Genomic DNA, 24,540 nt, shown 5'->3' with positions numbered 1-24,540 from the left:
GAACCATCAAGACCACCAGACACAGAGTCAGCTTCATCTCTGAGGCGCATGCGTGCAGGGGCTTCCCAGCGGAGGCTGACGTGTCATTCTTATTTTGGCGGTCGACGGGCATGTGATCTGGAGTCGTCATCAGCGGAGAGAAACAAACATGGCGGCAGATTCTGTTTACAAGGTAAAAACGTCGGACAAGTTACTGGTTAATGTTTACTTTCAAATTACTTAGGCTTGTTAACCACCTGTGGTCCATTAACCAGACGTTAGCCCGGCTTCACAGCACACATGTAGCGTTAGTGAGAGTTTAGCAGGTGCTAACTGAAGCTACAGCATCAGAGCCCGAGGATGCACAGGCCCTGCGGTCAGCGGTCAGCTCCGCTCTTATTAGCCGGTTGGTCGGACGGAGCGAACAACGACCAGATGAACACATTGAACCGGAGAGGGGGCGGGAATGAATTGGACACAAAGCGTGTAATTTTAGACAAGCGAGGGAAGAAAACACCAAACGCAGAGGCTGAAGTCTCAAAACGTTTTAATTCTACTACATGTGGAACGTACAGACCTCCTAACATTAGTTCTACCTGTTGTGACGCTGTCGCCAACGTTAAGGATAGGATAGAACTTTATTGATCCCACACCTAGGAAATTTCCTCAGGCAGCTGCGCTAGCGGCTCCATCCGACAGTGGCAGCAAGTTGCAATAATATAGAGAAACAGTAGAAGTGGAAACCTTGTTGGGATGTATTTTTCATGAATACATCAGGATGAAGTTCTGAGAGCACTGTAAGGCGGGTAGGGACAGAGTGTATCTACGTCAGTATAGTGAATGTTTATAGATACGTGACCAAGGCCGACCAAGATGTTTACAGGTCAGTCCAACAGTTGTCCTTGAAGGGAGACAAAATAAGGGAAAGAAGACAGAGGCACAGCTGGTAAGATAGATTGGACCCAGAAAGAGAGAAGGGACAGAACATTACACAGCCAATTCAGTAACATTTGAAAACGATCCATGACAAATTTGTTTAGTTCAGTAGTACACTTGATCAATACTCGGGGCTTCTTCCCCCCCTGTGGGTCTATGGGAAACCTGCGACATCTCCTCAAGCCTATCAGATAAGGCTGTTCACCAAGCATTCAGTCTGTCTGCACACAGCGTGCACTTGACGTGCCTCATAGAAACAATTTTGCTTTGAAACAGTGAATGGTCATTATGCATAACTGTAAAGATGTGTTTACCCCAACCCCTGCATGATGACCTAAACTAAGTTTACTACAACATCGTCATATATGTCACAGTTTTGAACTCGCATACAGCAACCCGTGAGAAGAACCTTACTGGTCTCAGAGGGAATTCACACAATTCACCAGCAGAAATTGCCAAAATATAAAAGCCAATAAATGAATGGGTAATAAATTTTGGGGTGTAATAGAAAATACAGCAACAGTAGACAAATAGAATAAAAGACTAATTGTGAATCATTTTATATTTTTAAAGAAAGGGCAAATGTTACTTCCAGAGAGTTGGATTATTTAATTGAAGCCTGTTGGCCGTGTGATGGGCTGCTAACTACTGACTGGACAGAAGAGCTACCATTTTAGCATTAGCTTTTACTTTAACCTAGCAGATATTGAAATGGTCATGGTCAGCTGTAATCATTTTTAGTCATAGCTCACCACTCTTAAACAGGGTTTGTAATGTGCTGGCAAGCAAAATGTAGGCCAGCCATGATGCAGGGGCACATTGTTCATTGGTCACTCAAAGTAAAAAATTCCCCAAAATAAACAGTGGCAGAAAAAATGAAGATTTTGTAATATAACAAGTATAACAATGCATTTTCATTTGAGGTTTGAAAGAGTTTCCTCTTTTGCTTAGACATACACTGAGATAGTGTAAATATCTATGTTTCTGACAACAAAACAGCGTTAAAATATTTAGACAGAGCTGATGGCACAGTGATCTGGCTCTGTGGTTCTGTCTTTCAGGATCATATACTTTGAGTCTTTAGACACAGAATAATGTGATGTAAAAAAAAGCTGACTTTAATGTCACATCCTTGCTGCAGGTCATATTTGAACATGAAGGAGTCTTCATACATCCGAGCAGTGATGAAGACGGCATCGAGCAGGATTTACTGGTCTCAGGGTCACTTCGGATCATTGATAAGGTCTGCTACTTATGTAGAGTGTGGTATTGTTATCATTATTCACACACTGTGGTGCAGCTTTTTAAAAGTCAGATATACTGGTAAGCTAAATGAAGCATCAATTTATTTTTGTCATGTTTCAACTAATAATAATTTGTCATCCACAATTTCTCTGTTCATGGTTTCTGATGTGGTCCCTGGTTTGCTGTGTATAAATACTAATATTTCGTACATCCCGTGCTAGGATGGTGAGATCTTTGTGGAGTACAAACCTCTGGAAGACGCTGTTGACCCATCCAACATGCTATGTGCTGGAAAGGTGGGTCCTTAAGTTCACCTAAACAAACTGCTTTATATTATCATTTGAGTAAGTGTGTGTTTTTTTTTAATTGGAGGTATAGAGTGAAATTAGGATCAGATTAGATTTATTCGTGCGTAACCAGATATGCGTCTGTGTAACCACATTTGTAACTGCAGACTTAGTGAGGCTATTCCATGCTTACACACATAAATTGGGATGTTAAATTTACGCACAAATCGTGGCTAAAAATTAAAACCATGTCACCCTAATAAACCGCTCTGATTGGCTAATGAACAAGGAAGTTGTCGCAGTCCTTTGTTGTGGCACAGCAGATTCTGAAAGCTCCACAAGCAGTACACAGAGACATGCTAGTCCACTGACTGATGACTTTAATCACAGTGAATGCTGCAAAGCGTTCGTAGTCATACTTTTCTTTTTTCTAATGATGTGTCTGGTCAAGCCCTCAGACCTATACTTTAATCTGTAGCTGCCAAAAAATAACCGAATTCCACACAGAGTCTAATGCATTTCAGACTTTTTTAGAGAAAAACAGAAGAATAACATAATAACAAATCGAGACTATGGCCGAAATGTTTAGTCTCCAAACCCACACCAGTTAATCATTAGTTAATGAGACTAGTTAATGAGACTCTATACAGTTTAGCTATTAAGCACACGCAGAACTCTTCCAAATCCTTTCAAAATAAAAGTCCCAATCCTGATCTTGAGCTAAAAATAGCAATATTTCTGCTAATTAGACTATTTTACTGTTTACCAATTACCTGGACAGGCTTCCTCCATATCCTTTCAAAATAAAAGCACCAATCCAGATCTTTAGCTTTAATTGCACTATTTTAATGGGTTATGACTAGTTCATGAAACTATTTTAGTTTTAAACACACACCCCTCCTCCAAATCATTAAAAAAAAGCACCAATGTAAAAAAAAAATTGTATTTTTAGCTAATGTCCACACACCTTGGTGTGTCAGTAAGTCTGCTTCATCTAAAGCAAAATGTTTAGCCTGGTGAAAGCATTAATTTTCAAAAAAACAAATCAAAATAATCAACCCACAGACATACAAAGATAACACCCAAACATTTTCTAACTGATCTTGACATAGTAGGAGCCACAAATTGGAGGAAAAGGTCTAAACAGGTTCCAAAACAGTCATTTGGTAGGCTATGCTAACCTAGCTAACTTAGCTCTCTTATACACCCAACTCACTTTCAAGACGAATGCAATACATTTGCCAGTGAAACAACCGGGGGAATACACATCATTACCAACCAGAAATTATTTTCACATGTACATCTCTGCTTTTTCGTACTTTTACAGACCTGTAAATGAATGTACATACACCATGGCCACACGACACAGTGCATCAAACTAACATGTAATGTCATAAGAACTAATTAAAGAAAACATAAACATAAGGAACATTAAAACACCAGAGCACAATGTAATGACAAGTTACCAAATTAGCTGTCATTTAATTAACTAGCTAATTAAATATTTAGCAGTTTCCTACACAATAGGAAAAAATACATATACCTGTACGAATAAATAGCGCCATACCTGTTGGCCTCATTAACCCATAGGGAGGAGACCCAAACACTGAAAGTACTTGCTTTTAGCCTTACCATTTTTTTGCTGAAGGCTCCGCCCCAACGGTTTCGACATAAAATGATCTAATGAAGGTCCCGTCACAATACACCAGCTTGATTGCAGTTACATATGTATTTAACAATAACGTCCTTGGCATAGTAAAGTACAACAGGTCAAAAATAAATGTTTCCCTTCCACACAAGGAAGTGCAGGAGAGACCCAGCTGGACGATAACTCTGTGTAACTTCAACATCAGTGCTGAACAGCTGTTTGACTACAGTCGAACATTGTAATTAGCTGTTTTAACACAGAGCCTGTTTCAGGTCTCTATCCAAGCACCAACCGTGTTGTTCGATCTCCAAGCAGCTGTAAATGGCAGCGCCGTTTCTACAAGACCCGTCTCCGATAAAATTCTTTGTTAAATAGCCCTTAATATTTTAATTGGCGCAGGATAGCCACGCTTTTGGCTCCCAGGGAAAAACAGGAAATGAAAATTAGACTGACTTAACTTGTGACCAATCGGAAACAAAACCTGGTCCCTACCCTTTCCGTAATGTTGAAATGTTGTCGTGTTTCCTGTTAATGTCGTTGTGTTTCATGTTAATGTCGTTGTATTTCGTCTTTTTGTTTGTTTGTGACTTGCACTTCAGGGCCGCCGTAATTTTTGCTTTTGAATGGGTAATTAAGACTAGATAATGAGACTATTTTGCAGTTTAGCTATAAAGCACACACGTCCTCTAAATAATTTAAAAATAAAAGCACCAAACCCAATTTTTAGCTTTTAATAGCATAACTTATTTTGGATGGTTAGTTGTGATATAGTGTTTAGCAATTACCTGCACAGGCTTCTTCCACATCCTTTCAAAATAGAAGCACAGATTTAATTAATAGCTTCTTTTTGACCATTTTCTGCCTCTGAATGGATAATGACTGTTAATTAATAAGCATGTTTTACAGTCTAGCAAAATTGCCCGAACCGCCAGATCATTTCAAAATAAAAGCAGCAATGTAAAACTTTAACTTTAAGATTTCTGATTTTAACTGGTTAAATATGACTACTTAATGAGACTAATTTATTCCCACACATACTTATAAACCAAATATTTTTAAAATAAAAGCAAAAATCCAAATCTTTAGCCTAAATAGCCTTTTTTGACTGGTTAATTATGATTAGCAATTTAGGACACATACCTCCTCAACACCCTTTCAAAACAAAAACACCAATCCAAATCTTTAGCTTTAATAGTACTATTTCTACTTATGACTCGTTAATTATGACTAACTAATGAGACTATTTTACTGTTTAGCAATTTCCTGCACACGTTTCCTCCAAAGCGCCAACTTTTCTCAATTTAAAATTCACTACTTCCTCTGACTATATTCAGCTATATTTAATATTTCCACAACTTTGAGCTATTGAACTTAAAACTATTTAATTATAATATTTTTTTGATATCTTAAGCTATATTCCATCAAATTAAGCAAACCTTTACACACTTCTTTCATTTTCAGCAATTCCTTAATTTCAGCAAATCTTAAGTTTCCTCCATTTGAAATTCAACTACTTTAGCTTCTTTTGCAAATATTCAGCTCTGTTTAAACAACTTCTAATTTTCTTCAGATACATTTATCTATGCTTTACATGCTTCAGCTATTTTCAGCTGTTTTAAACGTTACATATCAGGCTGCATTGTTAAAGTAAACGTGCTCACCTAAAGCAAACGTGTTCATTGTGGTCTGATAAGCAATCACACAAAGTTACAGCGGCAGCATCACTGGAACGTACACACCTCAATTCCAGCTGCACCAAAACATAGGATGGCATTGCTAATAGCCTGTCGGCTACCATACTGCATTAACGTATGATTGAAACACCAGTTTAACGTTTGCATAGCTGCATTGTCTCCGCCAATCACGAGAGTAACATCACACTTCATACAGAATCTTACCGTTCCTATTTATGTGTAAGCATGGTATCTCCACTAAGTGTACAGGTACAAATTTGGTTATGCACACATCTGTTTACGCACACAAAAATCTGGTTACACCACGCATGGATCGGTTTTTGCACACACAAATCTCATTTGACACTGGGCTGACGGTCCGCTGTGAGGCAAGCTGCTGTCTGTCCTCCTTCACTCCTCCCTCCCAGGCTCCAGTCTAGCTCACCAGCTGTGCCTCTTTCTTCTTTCCCTCATTGTGTCTCCCTTCAAGATCAAGTGTTGGAGTGACTTGTAAATATCTTGGTCGGCCTCGGTCATACATCTACAAACAACACTTCACTATACTGATGCAGATACAACCCCCCCCCCCCCCCTCCCCACCTTACAGTCTCACCGTCTGCTCTCCTACCTTATCTAACTGTCTTGATGTATCCAAGAAAAAGTTCCAGCAAGGTTTCCACTTGTACTTTGTGTTCCACTTGTACTGCAACATGCTTCCACTGTCAGAGGGGACGTGGCGCCGCATATGGCTGCCTGCGTGTGCTCTATAGAGGTACCTTTCTGGTAAAAGAGGTAGTTTTATGGGGTCTGTGTCAACAAAATGAGAATTTTAACTGCCATCCATTTATAAACAGAGCAATTGAGCACAGTTTAACTGTATGTGTTTTCCAACAGGATTCCAGTTCAGTAGTGGAGTGGACTCAGTGCCCTGGGGACAAGTCTCATCAGATGATAGAGACTCAGCAGAGCTATGAAACAGAGTGGGACATGATCAACACTGTATCATTCAGGAAGAGACCCTGCCCAAATGGAGAGGGTGAGTTGGTCTGGGGTTGAGGTGAAGTGAGAGGACGTGATTAGCTGACGTCTTACTTACTGCTCTCATTCACTTCAGTCAGTCCACTTTTCTGCATTTCTTTGAATCCTAATGTTGTATAAACAAAGAAAACCAGATAAAGCATTTCCAGAGAAAAATCCACAGTGAATGCTTCCTAGCTGAATGTATTTAAGAATTACTGAACATAGCTGAAACATTTAAGACATAGCTTAACCTAGCTGAAGCATTCAAAGCATAGATGAATTTATCTAAAGAGAATTAGGAGTTTTTTAAAGTTGAATATTTGCCGTCAAAGCTAAACCAGTTGAATTTAATATTGAGGAATCTCAAAAAGGATTTGCTAAAATTAAAGAACTGCTAAAAATGAAGACTGCTGAAAATGAAGGAAGTGTGTAAAGGTTTGCGTAATTTGATGAAATATAGATAAATATAAATATAAATCTATCAAAACGGCTAAATATTGTAGTTAAATAGTTTTAAATTCAACAGCTGAACAAATAGCTCAAACTTGTGGAAATATTTAACACAGGTGAATTTTTTTTGCAGAAGAAATGAATTGAATTTTAAATTGAGAAAAGTTGGAGCTTTAAAGGAAGCCTGTGCAGGTGACTGTTAGACAGTAAAATAGTCTCATGAACTAGTCATAATTACCTAGTCAAAAGCAGAAAAAGTGCTATTTAGGCTAAGGATTTGGATTGGTGTTTTTATTTGAAAGCATATCTAGGAATTGTGTGTTGGTAATTAGTAAACTATAAAATAGTCTCATTACGTAGTCATTTTTATCCAGTCAAAACCAAAAATCTTGCTATAAAATTAGTTTTAGATTGGTGCTTTTATTTTGAAAGTAGTTGGAGAAGGTGTGCGGACAATTGCTAAATTGTAAAACCGTCTACTAAAAAATTAGTAGTGATTACCTATTCAGAGGCATAAAAATGACTAAAAAGCTGATAAATTGAATTGATGCTTTTTATTTTGAAAGGAGTTGGAAGAACGCACTGTAGGTAATTATAAAATAGTCTCATAATATTAGAAAAGAACTCATAATAAACCAGTTATACAAATATTGCTATTTTTAGATAGCTAAGATCTGGATTGGTGCTTTCATTTTGAAAGGCTTTGGAGGACGCCTGTGTAGGTAATTGCTAAACAGTAAAATATTCTTATTAACTAGTCATAATAAACCAGTTAAAAGCAGAGATCTGAATTGGTGCTTTTTTTTTAACGGACTTCAATATTAATAATATTAACAATATTAAAAAAGCGAGAGTTAAAATCTTGATAGATATTGTTGTAAATGCAGTCCTATAACATTAGTAATTACGATAAAAGATAAACGTTTTAACAGTATACAAGGTGCAGACCTGATGTAAAGGTGCTTATTTGCTAATCTGTAAATATGTCTCTAACTATTAACTAGTTATAATACACTAGTCTGTTACGGTTCACCATCCAGGATGTTAGATCAAGGCTGTGGGAGTCCATTTGGACCGAGTCAGAGTCAGTGCGGGCCATGAATAAAAAAAACAGTTTATTCAGTCACAACTAACAACACAAAACAGTCCTTCAAAACTAAACAAAATACTCTAGAAGAAAAACACACAACAGAACAATGAATAGAGAACTAACAAACTAGCAAAAACGTTAAGGCATAGGACCGTTGAACATGAAACTTGGGCTCGGCCCCCTGTCTTGGGGGCCGCTTGGACCCAACGAGGCTAATGTCGTCTGAGGCGGGACCACGGAGGCGGCCAACGTCGTCTGAGGCGGGACCACCAGAAATCGAGGCGTCCGAACATGCATAGTACCCTCTGAACCACCAGGAATCGAGGCGGCCAAACGTGCATGGTCCCCTCTGGACCACCAGGAATTGAGGCGGCCAAACATGCATGGTCCCCTCTGGACCTCCAGGAATCGAGGCGTGCGTGGTCCCCTACGGACCATCAAAAGGCATGCGAAAAGTCTGGGCAAGCATAGACGGTAGCAGGGTTGTAGTCCAACAGTCCAGAGGAGTTGGATAGAAGGATGGCCACCTCACATTGCCACTTAGCCGCTGCCACCAATTCCCTCCTGCAGTGTCAGCGGGGTTGAGCAGGGGCCACCACACACATCGAATTGGATGATGCCATGGCAAACAATGAAGCTGGTGTGGTGGCTGGGCAGGACATGGATCCAATGCAGCGGCAAGCCGTTCAGCTGATGTTAACTGGAAGGCAGATGCAGGGACCAACTGAGGGAAGGGACGTCAAGCCGAGGTTGCCGAAGCCAGGCGTGAAGCCGAATGGGTGAGCTGTGTGGGGGCAGTGTCAGGAGCTGAGTGGCTGAAGAAAGGTAAGTAGTGTGGGGAGCCTTGGGCCTTCAACTTCTTACAGATAGCCCGAGCCTCTGAAGGGGACTGGGGTCTGCATCAGGGGAACAAGTCAGCCCTGGGGAACATTCCAGCCGTAACGACCCCCAACGTAGACCAACTGGAGACATGGATGGGTCCTGACGCAACCTATACAGAGTGTCTAAACATTGAGTCTGAGGGGGTCCATTTGCACAGAGTCAGAGCCAGTGTGGGCCATGAATCAAAGAAAACAGTTTATTCACACCTAATTCCTTCGAAACTAAACAAAATACTTCAGAAGGAAAAACACTTAATGAACGGAAAACTAAGAAAACTACCAAAAAACGACTGGAGCATGGCCTGGCATGAACAACGTAGCCAGAGCATGGCATGAACAGCGCGGCTAGAGCATGGCATGAACAACGTGGCTAAACAGAAAGCGAGGGGTGCCAATGCACATCTTAAATGCAACGTGTTGCTAACATAAGCAACCTGACTCAACAAACGATGGCTATGGCATATGAGGAGGCAAAACATGAACTAAAGATGGATGCCTTTGCACGTCTGACAGGCAAAGCAGCGCATGACTGACACTGATTTACTGCAGCTGCAATGTTGTCATGGAGAAACCTGCACAGTTCGGCTCAATCAGTTGTAGTGAAGTTGATTTGCACCTCTGCTTATCAGGCGTGTTACAGCAAAACCATAATGGCTATCACAAAAATAATTTTACTTCACGAATGCCAAGGCTTCAGTGTGAAAATGGTGTGAGTTGTTAGTATGTTTGAGGAGTGCAAAGTGTGGTCACAGTCGTGATTTAAAAATGCCAGCCCTGTGCGTTTCTCCCCAAAGTCAGCAAAACATTTCCTTTGGAGTCTAAAGGGGGAAATACTGCAACTCTCGCAACGCTTTGATGCAGCTACAGACTAAAGTAAAGGTGTGAGGGCTTAACCAGACACATCATTAGAAAGAAGAAGTAAAAGAAATATGTTCATAGAGTGAAATCTGTGGCTGTAATGACAAGAAAAAGAAAAAAGTTCTGTCTTAAAAAAAGAACATGTCCTCACACTCTAGCTGTGACATCCCGCACTCTAGCTCACACTATAATGGAATATAATACACACTAATGGAAAAGCTGGAAATTTCTTTAAAAGCCACTGTATACTTGTATTGCTATAAATATTAAAAGGCTGAACAATAGATTGATAGTTGAATAGTTGATAGTTGATTGTTTTGTCGTTTAAATGGTGTCTGTAGTATGCTGCAGTAGTTAAAGCTGAAATTAGACAATGCTAAAGAGTAGTTAAAAAATGTTTTTTTTTGGGGGGGAAAAAAAGTTGTAAAAAGCTTAAAGGTCCATGCACACACTTTTTTCATGCTACATAATGCTATAGAATTGGACATTGATGTCTCAATTAGGTGTCTGTAACTTTTCATACTAAAAAAACCCTGTAGATTGCCCACACGGACCGCCTGAAAACGTGTGTTTTAAGCTCTCGTTCACAACGCTCTGTTTTAGGGATGTGTCTCAAGCGAAACTATCGCCACACCCCTTTTGAGAAAGCGCATATCCGTGATCTGCCGCGGGGATCAAATTCAAATCCATTGTAACAGCGAAACTGGCTACCTCGTCCTCATAGTGGAATTCAACCATATGTTTGATCAAAAATCTGACTCTTAAGTCGAATGGGAGGCTGTTGAAGTGGTTGCACTTTGACTCGCGCAAGGTACATCTAACTGGCAATTTTCACGTTTAATTATATTTATTGATTTATATATTACACAACTTGATTAGCGGCTGCTAACGCTAATACTAATGGTTGCCAATATGCAGCCTGAATTAATTAACAGAATATTTAAAACACGACTACAGCTTGTTTGGGAGCATAGCTCGATAAGCTATAAACTATTTTTCTACGTTTTTTTCTTTCTTGTGCTGCTGCTGTGTCAAAATAATTTCTCCATAATGGGGTCTTTAGCTGCAGCTTATATTTTAATGTATTTGTCTGCAATTAAGTGCCAATGTGGGAACAGTGAATGCCTACAGTGGCATGTTGTGTGACAGCAACTGTTGCTGTCAAGATATTGCATGTGTTTATTACTTTTATTAATGTGACATGGTATTTGAAATTAAAATTTCAATAAACTTTACCTCAAGACGCCTTGACAACGAGTTGCCAAACCTACTGTCATGTATGGTTGATGATCCAGGACTGCAGTCAGTATGTTTGAATGTGTATTCATTACAGAACACATTCAATATACAGTATATCCGACAAACTATGGACAATTACGCATGCATGGAATAAATAGCGTGAAGAGTCCAAGTTGTCTTCCCATCTTCCCTGGTCTTGTGGATTAGGGCAGTGTTACCTGAGGGACAAGGCACCTATGTTGGACTTAGACCACCTGTGAAATAACCAAATTACTGTTTTCACTGCAAAACCTGAATAAAAGTTGAAATATTATAAAACATTGGTCTGTTTTCCCTCATAAAAAATAGTTCAGTGAAACAGCAATAGTCAAAGCCAACTTTATTGTCAACCAATGCACCAGCACTATAATGCTGGATAAGTTACCTTCAAAGCTCAATGTGCAGACCACAAAATGAATGGGTAGGATTCATAGTTATGTTGAAAGCATAGTTTCTGGACTGGAACAGGTACAGTCATGGGCAGTTGGCTGGGGAGATGTGAGATGCGAAAGCAGTGCAGCTGCTGTACAGATGGAGGATGCAGCTGTTTTTTTGACACCACTCTAGAAGGTATAGAGAATAGTAGATGTATGTATCTATGTATCCCACAACCTTCACAAATGTAATCAATATGTAGAGGTAGATGGATCAGTTCTAATGGCGTTTGGAGCAAACACGTTTTTAACTTAGCTTTTATAGTAATGGTTTGTTAAATCTTTGCCTGGCATTAATGACCTCCTTTCTGTCAGGCTGCTCAAATTCTGCTCAGAGGGCCAGTGGGACAGGGATGTTCACAAGGTCCTCCATATAATATATATATTATATATATAATATATAGAAAATAATATAGATCAGATTATGAATACTACAACTACTCAAATGTGAAATCCAAAATCTCAAATAAAACTGCCTATTGGCCAACAAATGATCATACTGCTGTTAAATGTACCTACCTTTGCTCCTGAGGTGAGCAACAACTCTTCAACAAGGTAGAACACTTACTAGAAGACAGCAACAATTTACTATTACTATTGCAGCCAAACCCAAGTTGTACTTAACGTCATGTGGAGGGCTAGCGCTAGCATCGCGCTAGCAGCTAAAATGTGAGCTGAGTGAATAAAAATTATTCCATAAAGTTCTCCTTTCTTGCTCCGCTGGCAAAATGAAAAGGCTGCGATGCTGGTTGGAACAACCAACAACGGAGCGTCTTGTTCTTCTTGTCTTTTAAATGTCAGGTAGCAACCAACTGAAAGGTGCATTACTGCCACCTGCTAGAGTGACTGAAACACAATGTTGCAGGTACATTTAGGGGTCCAAGTTTGTCTGGGCAGGCCAAGCTGGTTCCTTGAGTGGTTAATAGAATGCATACGTACATAGTCTTGGAAATTTGAAACCGATTGTTCCTGAACCAGATTGGATAAACTCACAAATTGTGAAATAAGTAGGGAGTGTACTTCTAACACACCAGGAGTGTCTTAACATGAACCAGGGAGTCATATAAATGTATCAAAATGTTCTAAAAGTGAATTTTGCATGTGCAGGGACCTTTAATAGCTTAAAAATATGAAAGATATGAATGAGGAAAAATAATAGCAGTCGCCCCCTCAAAAAGCTGAATATTTTGATATTCAAATGTGTTCTGTAGCTTAAAGCATGCGGGACTGGTTACGCGCTGCAAAACAAACGGAATAAAAATAATAAAGAAAGATGGCAGACAAGAAAAACTAGTGATAAAGATTACAACAACTAAACGGTGAAGGCTGGAAGCCGTAGGTCGTTTCTACTTGATGCTGTAAGACTTTAAATCTCTGTTATTATAATTGTTGCTACAATTGTCAACTCATACTGCAGTCAAATTTTACCTTGTGCAATATCCGGTCAATCCATGGTGGAATTACACATCACCTTGGTGTGCATGTGTGTAAATATAGGATACATTTTTTATTTATACAGCCTTTCTCCTGCTCCCTCTTGGTTTGTTTTCTCTACACTATTTTGCCGTTGCACTGTGCTGTAAAATGAGCAGCCCGACTAATCGATAATGGAAAATTATTATCGATAAATTTCTGTCATCGATTATTATCTATTCGTTGTTGCAGCCCTAGTTTAAAGAATGTGTCTGCAAATGCAGGAAATGTTTTGTTCAAAGTTGTGTTCAATTTTGAGTTTTTTGTCCAGGCTATAGAAATGTATGTTTTCATTTTACATCCACAGTGGTTAGATTTACAGAACTACAGAAACATTTCACGTGTCTGTCCGAGCATCAAACCTCTGACTTGTGTTTTCTGATTCTTGCTCATGTCTGTCAGGCTTCCTGAACCACAGTCACGAGAGGAGCAGGTGGACACTGACCTTCAGTGTCTGTGAGCTCAAGTCCATCACAGTGAAGGAAGAAGGCTGGACCTTCCTGCTCTGTAAGCTGAAGGAGGCTACCACCACTATCCCGGCACTGCACTTTCACCATGGGGGCAGCAACGAGTTCCTGGATAGCCTGAGGCATTTTGTGCTGCTCACAGAGTCAGTATCCACAGCAGCAGCTTCATGATGCAGCAATATTTTTATTTTATTTCCCAAATGTGCGAGTCTTTGCTGTGAGGCAGAGTAACCAAAAAGATTCACTCGAAACTAAGACATTTACATGAGCAGCTGAAGAAACAACTGAAGTTAGTGTGGATTTGAGTATTTTAACAGTGCTCTGCATATGTCATTACTATGGTAATATCTGTGTTCCAGCTCAAAGCCTTTTCCTCTCGACGCGCTGCTCCATCTCAGATAGCTGTTATTAAAGTTCTTATCAAAGCCTTTCATAATGAAATTGTCCAAACTAAGTGCCGGATATTTTCAGTCGCTCAGAAACAGCAGCTCCAGTGATGTACAGTCAACTCCTGATTAGGCCTGTTGACTTTTATTAGTCAGTGCAAAGCAACAAAGCAAAAAAAGAAGAACTGGAAATAGTCTTGATGTAAAAGGCTAATGGAAACACAGGCCACCATTTGTAACGACACCTGTAAGTAATTAGTGTAATTAATGTTTGCAGGTCTCCAGATGACACAACCTGTCTCTTGGTTACCTCCCCCAACAAAGCTCTGTCCCAGTCCTTCGAGAATCTCCTGGACGACAACAGCTTTGGCCTCGTTCATGTGAGATACCAGCATTGAGCAGTTAATATCTGATCAAATAAATTGAAATTTTGCAGAGTTCAGGTTTTAAACCCGCTTTTACTGTGAAGCCAAATGAACACTGTTGCTAAGTCCAACGATTTATAGACTTTATTTTTTCTTCAACAGAAATTCAAGAAGGACCCGTACGTGACCACTCTGGGTGGCTTCTCCAAAGTCACCAACTACATATATGATGCTTTGCGGGGGACAGAGGAGCAGCACCAGCGTCCCCCACAGGAGGTGGCCGACCTACTGGGGGAAATTATCCCGGGCCTGGAGATCAACCAGCAAGAAGAGCCGGGCTTCGAAGTCATCACCAGGGTGAGGCCTCCCTGCAGTGCGTAGAGTTAATAATACCTGGTGTAGCTGTACGAGTATGAGTCACAATTAACACTTCAGTGGTTACAGGGAACTATAGCATTACTCAGAATCACTTCTCCACTCTAAGCTCTCTGCCTGTTCCTCTGTTGTTTTTAGATCGACCTAGGGATGAGGCCTCAGGTTACGAGGAGGCATCCTCTGTCTGCAGAGGACTGGACCAAACACCAGCATCCAGAGGGGAGGATGGTCAACGTCCCACACCTGAAACACAGCATCTTTAAAGGGGCAGGTTTAAAGGAGTTTATTTTTACTGGTACAGAGGAATCAGCAGCACGGAGCACAGGCTATAAAACCTCAGCTTCTGTTCAGCCTCTAAAAGAGGTTCACTCCGTTAGCCACATTCTCATGTACTGTAGAAGTGAGACATTAGTCTTGTGAGACTATAGGCGCATCAGTTTATTTGAAGGGAAGAGAAGAGTTTGGGTGTTATAGTCATTGTGAAAAGAGAATGAATCTGGTTCCTCATGATCGAAGTTCATTTTATGTTGTAAATATTGCTCTGATTGTCATGTTCTCATCTGCAGGGACTGTGTCATGCTGTGAGAAAGGAGGCCTGGAAGTTTTTGCTGGGCTATTTCCCTTGGGAGAGCACATTGGAGGAGAGGAAAGCTCTGCAGAGGAATAAAACGTAGGACAGCTGACACACAGCACCTACATGTAATATCATCATATCAGTTCATATGTGCATACGTGAAAGGAAGACGTGAAGAGTTTAATAAATGCAAGGAGGCTGAAAGGTGCCGTTTTCCTTTAACGACGCTCCAGCTAATGCAGGTTTGACAATCTTTTATGCTGTCTGTGACTGTACGGACAGTGATGAGTACTTCAGGATGAAGCTGCAGTGGAAATCAGTGAGTGAGGAGCAGGAGAGAAGAAACTCCCGCCTCAGAGACTACAGGAGTCTGATCGGTGAGACAAGACGCTATCAGGGTTTATGATGATGATTCCCTGCTATATCTTTCTTCTCCTGTATCACACTCTGTGTTGTTGTGAGACGAAATTTCCCCATTGTGTGACTATTAAAGGTTTTCTTATTCTTATTCTTATGTCTGCAAACTGGCTAAAATCCTTTTAGTGCAAGTCTATGTCCATCCTTTGACCACACACAAGCCAGTGACAAACATCCTTCATTACACAACCTGAGCTTCATATCGTGTGTCCTTAGAGAAAGACGTAAACCGAACGGACAGGACAAACAGGTTCTACGAAGGCATTGACAACCCCGGCCTGGCTCTGTTGCATGACATCCTGATGACCTACTGCATGTACGACTTCGACCTGGGTGAGCATAGAGCACCACTATTACCTGAACCTGCAGAATGAATAGAAATGTTAACATTATGAACAGCAGGTTACAACTCTGAACAAAATCTGCTGTGTGTCACACATTAGTAACTTTATGCCCTGCGCAGGTTATGTCCAGGGGATGAGTGACCTGCTGTCGCCAATCCTCTACGTGATGGAGAACGAGGTGGACGCTTTTTGGTGTTTCGTCTCCTTCATGGACCAAATGGTGGGAAGGACATTTGAGTTTAATTAGATGAATTGAAAACAGATTAGCTTACACTGAGTTCCTCTGCTGTGGTCCAGTCTGGATTTAAACCTGTAGCTCTATAGTTATAATGAAATCTGAGCTAATCTTGTGTGTGTCTTGTTATTAGCACCAGAACTTTGAGGAGCAAATGCAGGGCATGAAGACTCAGCTGATCCAGCTCAGTACTCTGTTGCGACTGCTGGACCTGGCCTTCTGGAACTACCTTGGTAAATGAAGGTCACCTGGAGGTTCTTCCTCAAACCTTTGCAAAGCCCTGCTCACAGCATGTGTCTGTGTACAGGTTTCTAGCTGTCACAGTGATATTAGCTGCCCTTCTGTGTCTATTTGACTTTCAGAGTCTCAGGATTCGGGTTATCTGTATTTCTGCTTCCGCTGGCTGTTGATCAGATTTAAGAGAGAACTGAGTTTCCAGGACGTTCTGCGACTGTGGGAGGTCAGTGTTTTCAGCAGCACCAATACAATGTACTGACTTGTTAATCTACGAAGATATCACACCCCGCTCTGCCATTCTCCTTAGGTCATGTGGACCGGTCTGCCCTGTCAGAACTTCCACCTGCTGGTCTGCTGCGCCATCCTGGACTCAGAAAAACAGAAAATCGTGGAGGAAAATTACGGCTTCAATGAAATCCTAAAGGTGGAGACAGTTGTGTCCTACAGTTCAACAGCAAAAACTAGAAGAAACAGTTCAGACCTTGAACCTGTGCTGTGACCCTTCCATACTTAATTGACACATCTTTTTGTTTCAGCACATTAATGAGCTTTCCATGAAACTGGACATTGAAGAGATCCTTCAGAAAGCAGAGAGCCTTTGTCTGCAGATAAAGACCTGTAAGGTACTGTTTTCTTCACTTTAATCCTTTCATTACAGGGTTTGTCTCTGAACCATGAGGCTAGTCTAAGAACTGAGACTAAAACTGCCTCAAAGTGAACTGCTCATTCATACTGTTCTTCTTTAGGACCTGCCTCATTCTGTCAGTGTCATTCTGGGCTTAGACACCCTTGATCCCTGTGGCTCCCCTGCTCCTAGACCCACTCAGTGCTTGGACACCTGCTGCAAAGGACACCTCAGAGAAACCAGCCACAACTCCTGCAAAGTTGCCTTCATGTCCTAGGGAACAGCAGAAAAAGACTGGGCCTCTCCTCACAAAGAGAAGAATGTAAAAAGGATTTCACATGATTCAGAATCTTATTTTTGTAATTTTTTTGCTGCATATAGTCTCTGATTTCTGATCTCTCGCTAATATGAACTGTGTGGATGGGATGGAACTAAGGACAGCTCATGGTTGTTTGTACATGTGTCCACAACGTTGTGGTTCAACTGCACATATGAGAATTTGACCTGGAGTACGTTCCTTCAGTGATGGTCTAAACCTCTGTGACTTGCTGCTGTAATGGGACACTTAGACTGAGCAGAAGAATGAAGCATGATCAGTCGTCTACAGACAGAATCCAGTGTGAAAAGACTGCAGGCTCCGACCTCTGACTTGTTACCTCAGGTTCCTGTAATGAAGCTGCCCGAACCAAAGCTTCTACTCTGGCTCTTCTCAGTATTTATAGTCTAATATGAAACGGCTGCTAAAGGAACTGGTTTCCACTGGTGTTGATCGGTGCTTTTCTATTGCTAGTTTGGTAGGTGAAGGCTTTCATGTACAATGTATGAAATGTACAGACCACTGAAATTAAAGGATGCTTTTGGTTTCCTGCTTCCTCTGCCTCCCTACACTGTGTCTATTGGGAGAACTTGTGTTTCCATAGCTCCACATTACTGTCACACCTCTAATTCCAGGATTCACCTTCTTCACCACATCGGGTTCACAGTCTGACCAGAGCTCGCACACTGGTGTGGAACCTGTTGCTCGATAATGAGCTACATTCTGGCTACAGTCTGGCAGATGAGATCCCATCAGCTGCCTTAACATTGTTTTGTGTTCAATGTTTTGTGATGTTTTGAGACTCATTCACCTCAGTTCTACAATGTGCCCAAACAGTTCCTCCATTTGTCACAGCTCATCATCACGGTCTCATTGTGTCTTGTTACAGAGCACCTGTGGTAAAATCTGCAGTAGAACATGCATGGCCAGTTAACATATTGATGTCTGGTCTAGTCATTGTCCCCTGAAGCAAACCGGTGGTTGTCTGACTTGTCGGCTTTGGAGCAGGACTGAGACGCATCTTGTCTTATGACAGACCGTGGGAAGCTTGCGGGCAGCGGCTAGTCTCTGCATGGGAGAGGCACCCAGTATTGTGCCTTTCAGTAACTATCACACAATAAACATAACATGTTGAAAGTATTTGTCTAAATTTTAATGCTGCGTTTGCTTGAATTCTTGGTTTATTTTAGCCTAACAACGACTCTCCACAGCTTCACAGGTAGGTGGTATAATGGGAAGATCCGACGCACCATCCGGGGAGCAATCCAACCATCAGACAACAGTCGGTTTCCAGATGATGGGTTAGACCCAATGAGGACGTGACCATGGTACTTCCAGCCTGTCCTGTTCCCTTCAGATGTCACTTAAGCTGCTTTCATGTGTGTGATGGACATCCGCTTCCCCCTTCCTCCCTGGCTTCCTTTGATGGGAGACATTTGGGAGACGGGGGGAGGTATCACCTGGGATCAGCTCATAAAGCAGCGTCAGAGTCAGAACAAAGCTGCTGCCACATCTCTGCTCTTTCATTTCCTGTGCTGCAGGAAATTACGGAGCAGGCAGCTGATATCGGCTCGGGGCTTATCGCTGTGCGTCTCAGGGTTTATTGGCCAGAGGCCTGGCTGTCATTCACTGCTCCAGCTGTACTCAGACAGACACAGCTGCTCACAGCTGTGGAGACAGCGAGTCTGAACCAGATTTAATCGTGTATCCATCCTTCAGGTCACCACGTGTTTGTTCCTCTGTGGGGGTAGCTGCAGCTGGAGGAGGAGCACCGGGAGCCTCCCTCCCCTGCTGCTCTGCTATATGAGTGGAGGCGTGCTGGCTGCGAGCAGACGGACCTGCTCAGTGACAGTGATCTGGAGTGGCACAGCAGAGAAGCAGGCTGGACACCTGGTACTCCTACACCCACTGGTTCCCCATGGCCTCCCCCCACATCCTGAAGGAGCCAGTTCCCCGGATGCAGCCAGCCATGATGATGTTCTCCAGCAAGTACTGGGCTCGGAGGGGTTTGTCGCTGGACTCGGCCATGTTTGACCACCACCACCAGCAACAGCGCCACACAGGGGGACAGATGGTGAGAACTCTTCCTCACCATCCTCTTACTGCAGTGGGGTATATTTAAGGAGCCCGGGACAGAAACCAGGCTAGTAAGGTTCCTGTTGGAGCTTACTATAAAGGAGAGTGTAATCCATGTACAATGCTAAAATGGACCCAGCACTGGGTCACTGGTCCAACTCTGTTGCAGTCTCGGCGTCCGTCCTTCTGCCCCATCTCGGAGAAGCCGGACACAGAGAGCAGTGAGGATTTCGGGAAAACAGCTGTGGTGTTTTCTCTTAAGAACGAGGTCGGCTGCTTGGTCAAAGCTCTCAGACTGTTCCAGGTAAGATTATCCTCCTTACGCCCCATCACATCAGGCCCTTTTCTCTCCTTAGTTACTTTCCTCATCCTCTTCTTCCTGCAGGAGAGGCGAGTGAACCTGAATCACATTGAGTCCAGGATTTCCAAGCGGGTCCCTAACGAGGTTGAGATCTTTGCCGACTGCAGCTGTAGTAAGAAGGAGTTTAACGAGCTGCTGCAGCATCTCAAGGACCACGTCAACATCCTGTCCTTCAACACGCCTGCTCACGTGTGGTCCACAGAGGCAGGTACAGGTGTTAGAGTTAAACCCAGAACCACATCAGAACAGAACCAGCTTCCCCTTAAAGCTAACATTAGTCCAGAATCAGCTGTGACATCCTAAAGGCCTGATTCCTTTTTATTATACATATAAAATTTTTCCCCCGCTGTGGGACTAATAAAGGCATTCTAATTTATATTAAGTGAAGTCATGAACTAGTGAAGTACAGTACCACCAGTCAAACATAGAAGTCGTAGTAGCTGCAGTCAGTCTTTGGGTGGGTGGGTTCCTGGCTCCGCTGGACTCCTGCTGAGGCATAGCCTGGCAGACCTCTGACCACCGCCATTTTACAGGAGTGAGTGTGACAAAGAACCTTTAGTTTAATCCCTTACACATAAACAACAAAACAAATGTGGGCCCTTCAAAGTAAAAAAACAAAAGCGAAACAGGTAGAAGAGACACATCTTAATGTGAAGTAAGTGTTTTTTTAATTAATTTTTCTACCACATTCCACAGAACGCGGTTCTCACTCGCTCTCTTGAGCCTAATGTTCCATTTGTAACGTTACTATTTATTTGTTTGCAAAGCAGAGAAGTGCAATGCATGCTGGGTATTTCTGCATACTTTTAACATAAATCAAATTGTTCAATTCATCTGTGACAAGTAAATAAACTAGACACGTATTCTAAGCTGATAGAACACAGTGGAGTCACCTGTTTCCTGATACAAGGACAAAGCTGCAGCTTGTTCTCCTTAGATGAAGAAGACGTTCCCTGGTTTCCCATGAAGATCTCAGAGCTTGACCAGTGTTCTCACCGGGTGCTGATGTATGGATCCGAGTTGGACGCCGACCATCCTGTGAGTGTCTAAAGGTGACTGTCTGCACCCTAGGAACCTGGCCTCACTCAGGAACCTGCTTTCTTCTCCTCAGGGGTTTAAAGACAACGTCTATCGGCAGCGGAGGAAGTACTTTGTGGAGGTGGCCATGAGCTACAAGTAGTAAGTGTTACTGTGTCATCTAACGGCAGCTGCTGCACTGAACCACTGAGAGGTAAAGTGTGACCCCCCACCCCCCCGCAGCGGGCAGCCCATCCCCCGGGTGCAGTACACGGTGGAGGAGGTCCAGACGTGGGGAGTGGTGTTCCGAGAGCTGAGCAAACTGTACCCGAGCCACGCCTGCAGGGAATACCTGAAGAACTGGCCCCTGCTCATCCGACACTGCGGCTACAGGGAGGACAACATCCCCCAGCTGGAGGACGTCGCGCTCTTCCTCAGAGGTTTGACTGACAGTTCTGCCCAGCTGGAAAATCAGCACCGGCTGGTTGTTTAGTGCGGGCTCCGGGTCATATCCTGAACCAGTGTGTGTATGTCTTTCAGAGCGCTCCGGCTTCACGGTCCGGCCCGTAGCAGGTTACCTGTCTCCCAGAGACTTTCTGGCAGGACTGGCCTACAGAGTGTTTAACTGCACGCAGTATGTTCGACACAGCACCGACCCGCTCTACACACCTGAGCCGTGAGTCCGACATAAACCTTGAGCTCTGTCGTAGTCCGACTCTGCGAACCCCTCATAAAGCAGTTGGTGTCGCTCTTTGATTTCAGAGACACTTGCCATGAGCTGCTGGGCCATGTTCCCCTGCTGGCAGACCCCAAGTTTGCCCAGTTCTCCCAGGAGATTGGCCTGGCGTCTCTGGGAGCTTCTGATGAGGACGTGCAGAAACTGGCCACAGTGAGTGTGAAACTAGCTTCACCATAATCCAAAAGCACAGAACCAAAACATTGTACCAGCTGTAAGAAACCGTTTAAGGTTCTGCCAGATTTACTCTAAAAGCAGAAACTGGGATTCTGTTAATATTTAAGCTCATTTCCTTCCTCTCCTCCCCTCTTTTCTCTTTTCCTCTCGCCTCCTACGCTCTCGTCTCCTACCCTCTCATCTCCTCTCCTAAAATGGTGTCAAATCTAAAGAGTTTTTTGGGGGGGATACAAGGGTGGTATGTGTTCAGTGACTCATGGCCTTCTTGTCCTTAATTTTTGAGTGTGTATGAATGAGTAAGCAAGTGTTTATTATTGTTATTATTTTTGTTTTATTTTATTCTTATTACATTTTAACCTTTTAACGTTTTCCTGTAAATATTTTGTGTGAATTAAACGTCCACAATATAGGTCAAGGTTTCCTTCCCTCTTCTCACTAACTGTGCTGTGTCCATTTCGACAGTGTTATTTCTTCACTATTGAGTTTGGGCTGTGCAAACAGGACGGTCAGCTGAGAGCATATGGAGCTGGTTTACTGTCATCAATCGGAGAGTTGAGGGTAAAACTGAAACTTGTCTGTAAAATGTGAAAGTGAAAAGAAGATTTTTTGTTTTTATTGTAGACAAAGTTAATTCAAAGTAAGATTGAGCGATGATTCTGAGGTCCAGTCTGTTTTCCAGCACGCCCTGTCTAATGTAGCCTGCGTGAAGATGTTTGACCCAAAGACCACCTGTAACCAGGAGTGTCTCATCACCACCTTCCAGGAGGTTTATTTTGTGTCTGAGAGCTTTGAAGATGCCAAAGAAAAGATGAGGTAATGCGCAGACTATACACAACAAAATCTGGATGACCCGGTCTCTGAGGGTGGTGGGGATGATGGGTCCAGCCCAGACCATTGACCTGGATTCTACGTTTCTCACAGGGAATTTGCAAAGACGATAAAAAGGCCATTCTCGGTGTATTACAACCCGTACACCCAGAGTGTTGACCTGCTCAAAGACACGCGCAGCATCGAGAACGTGGTGCAGGATCTGCGGAGTGACCTCACCACAGTCTGTGACGCTCTGGGCAAGATGAACACCTACATGGGGATCTGAACCGCTAACAACTAGCCCATCACATTCGTGGACTCAGTCATCACTATTATCACCATGCAGAAAACACAACACCGGAAATTATTAAAGAAAAGGTTATAAGTGGTTTTATACATTGAGGTTGCTGGTTCAGTCAGAAACTCACTATCATTATGTCCAAACAGACAAACAAAAACATCATTGGGTTTCATTCCCTGAGCACAGATGTAGTAGAGTAGATTAACATCATCATATATCTAGTTCATTAAAAAAAGCAACCACATCATTTACAGGTCTGATGTTTAATAATTACAAGAGGGAAACAAACACCAGCTCATACTTTTAACAGTGTTGCCTTGGACACAAGCAACACGTCCATTTCAGGGATCAGTGTAAGGGACAAAGCCACAAAACGGAAATAAAAAGGGTACAATCAGGTTGAAAGAATCATTTAAAGCACGTCTGATCAGCAAAGCTCTGAAACAAATGAACTTGTCTTTGTGTAACTAACCATCATCTTTCTGTAGTGTAGTGTTTTTGCTTCTGTGTAGTGCAGAAATATCAGAATAAAATAAAAGCAGCATAAAAACCTGTGAATCGGTGTTTGTCACTAAAGCTGACAAGACTAAAAAACTGCCTAACAACGGAACACTTGTTTTTTTCTGAATGCATATCTTGTTACTGCTGCTGTTGGGTAATTTACAACAGGTTCTGATAGAAACCAGCTGTACCAGCAGCTCGGGTCAGATCTGTAGGACCGGTAGACATCCAGAGCATGAACACCGTCAGCTGAAGCTGAGCTGTCCATGCCAGCGGCTGCTCTGCAGGACGGGGTCAAAAGAGCACATTGTGACAAATGTGACATATGACGATAAAAAAGATGTGGTGTAATAAAAGGGTTGGTTTCCTGGAGGTGAGGAAGTTAAACTTCCACCGCCTGCTGGTTCAGTCCCGCACTTCTGTCTACAGATGCACAGCCCCAGCAAGACAGGAAGAACAGGCCTCACAGTGAGGTTCGGAGCAACTGAATGGACAGGACCAGCTACTCCCCCCAGGGTTTTGGTTCACATCATGACAGAAGCAGGTTCTGCTTGATGCTGCAGTAAGGCACATGGAAACACTGGACTGGACAAAGTGATCAGGAGGGCTGGTTCTGTTCTGGGGTGGAGCTGAACCCCCTACATGCTGTATGTGAGAGGAGGATGCGGGTCCAACTACTCTCTATTCTAGACCCAACCTTTATGTGTGTACCTCTACGTCTGGACCTCTACATCTTGAATCTTAAAACTAAGTTTAAGTGATTTCGATGCTCATCTGCAGAACGATTTATTTTGAAGGTGCAGGCTTCCGGGACGTTTTCGCTTCGTCTTCGTGAGCTTGACGCCATCTTGTGTCCCACCTCACCCCGTGTCTGTTCCGTTCAGTCCGGTCCTGCCGCGAGTTTGACCGTTCTCTTCTGCTGCTCCCTGATTCGCAGCCTCCTCGGAAGCAGGTAAAATCGACGCGTA

At 42.6% G+C, this 24,540-nt stretch overlaps 3 protein-coding genes across 5 annotated transcripts in view; all 3 read left to right on the top strand.

The window, feature by feature from the left end:
- On the top strand, window positions 1-18,148 carry tbc1d15 (TBC1 domain family, member 15). Its single transcript, XM_029153598.3, has 17 exons — window positions 1-172; window positions 2,057-2,158; window positions 2,382-2,456; window positions 6,663-6,804; window positions 13,655-13,862; window positions 14,383-14,485; window positions 14,633-14,827; window positions 14,984-15,112; window positions 15,412-15,515; window positions 15,702-15,796; window positions 16,053-16,169; window positions 16,300-16,400; window positions 16,549-16,648; window positions 16,778-16,875; window positions 16,960-17,076; window positions 17,189-17,275; window positions 17,399-18,148. Exons 1-17 carry the CDS (start codon window positions 149-151, stop codon window positions 17,552-17,554), a joined length of 1,953 nt encoding a protein of 650 aa, XP_029009431.1. The 5' UTR covers window positions 1-148; the 3' UTR covers window positions 17,555-18,148.
- Window positions 18,149-19,192: 1,044 nt separating this feature from the next.
- On the top strand, window positions 19,193-23,621 carry tph2 (tryptophan hydroxylase 2 (tryptophan 5-monooxygenase)). The gene is made up of 11 exons (XM_029153272.3): window positions 19,193-19,667; window positions 19,839-19,973; window positions 20,055-20,238; window positions 20,968-21,068; window positions 21,142-21,209; window positions 21,291-21,487; window positions 21,588-21,723; window positions 21,810-21,936; window positions 22,423-22,518; window positions 22,640-22,773; window positions 22,882-23,621. The coding sequence occupies exons 1-11, from the start codon at window positions 19,512-19,514 to the stop codon at window positions 23,054-23,056; spliced, it is 1,509 nt and encodes a 502-aa protein (XP_029009105.1). The 5' UTR covers window positions 19,193-19,511; the 3' UTR covers window positions 23,057-23,621.
- Window positions 23,622-24,369: 748 nt separating this feature from the next.
- The window catches only part of LOC114857111 (carbohydrate sulfotransferase 8-like), a 28,507-nt gene continuing 28,336 nt past the window's right edge, over window positions 24,370-24,540 (top strand). For 2 of the 3 annotated variants that reach the window (XM_029153274.3, XM_029153273.3), the window contains exon 1: window positions 24,370-24,524. The gene's annotated coding sequence lies outside the window, so the exon portion shown is untranslated. The remainder of the gene's footprint in view (window positions 24,525-24,540) is intronic. The other variant, XM_029153277.3, reaches the window with a different exon arrangement.

The sequence above is a fragment of the Betta splendens genome, chromosome 6 (assembly GCF_900634795.4).
Source record: "Betta splendens chromosome 6, fBetSpl5.4, whole genome shotgun sequence".
Classification (NCBI taxonomy): domain Eukaryota; kingdom Metazoa; phylum Chordata; class Actinopteri; order Anabantiformes; family Osphronemidae; genus Betta; species Betta splendens.
This window is presented reverse-complemented; position numbering and strand designations above follow the sequence as displayed.

Excerpts from the sequence above, each read along its gene's own strand:
- tbc1d15 (XM_029153598.3), top strand. The coding sequence starts at position 149 with ATGGCGGCAGATTCTGTTTACAAG. Across the intron at positions 15,516-15,701 it reads GCTCTGCAGAGGAATAAAAC|TGATGAGTACTTCAGGATGA; the intron begins GTAGGACAGCTG and ends CTGTACGGACAG. Across the intron at positions 16,170-16,299 it reads CATGTACGACTTCGACCTGG|GTTATGTCCAGGGGATGAGT; the intron begins GTGAGCATAGAG and ends TGCCCTGCGCAG.
- tph2 (XM_029153272.3), top strand. The coding sequence starts at position 19,512 with ATGGCCTCCCCCCACATCCTGAAGGAGCCAGTTCCCCGGATGCAGCCA. Across the intron at positions 21,724-21,809 it reads CCGCTCTACACACCTGAGCC|AGACACTTGCCATGAGCTGC; the intron begins GTGAGTCCGACA and ends CTTTGATTTCAG. Across the intron at positions 22,774-22,881 it reads GATGCCAAAGAAAAGATGAG|GGAATTTGCAAAGACGATAA; the intron begins GTAATGCGCAGA and ends CGTTTCTCACAG.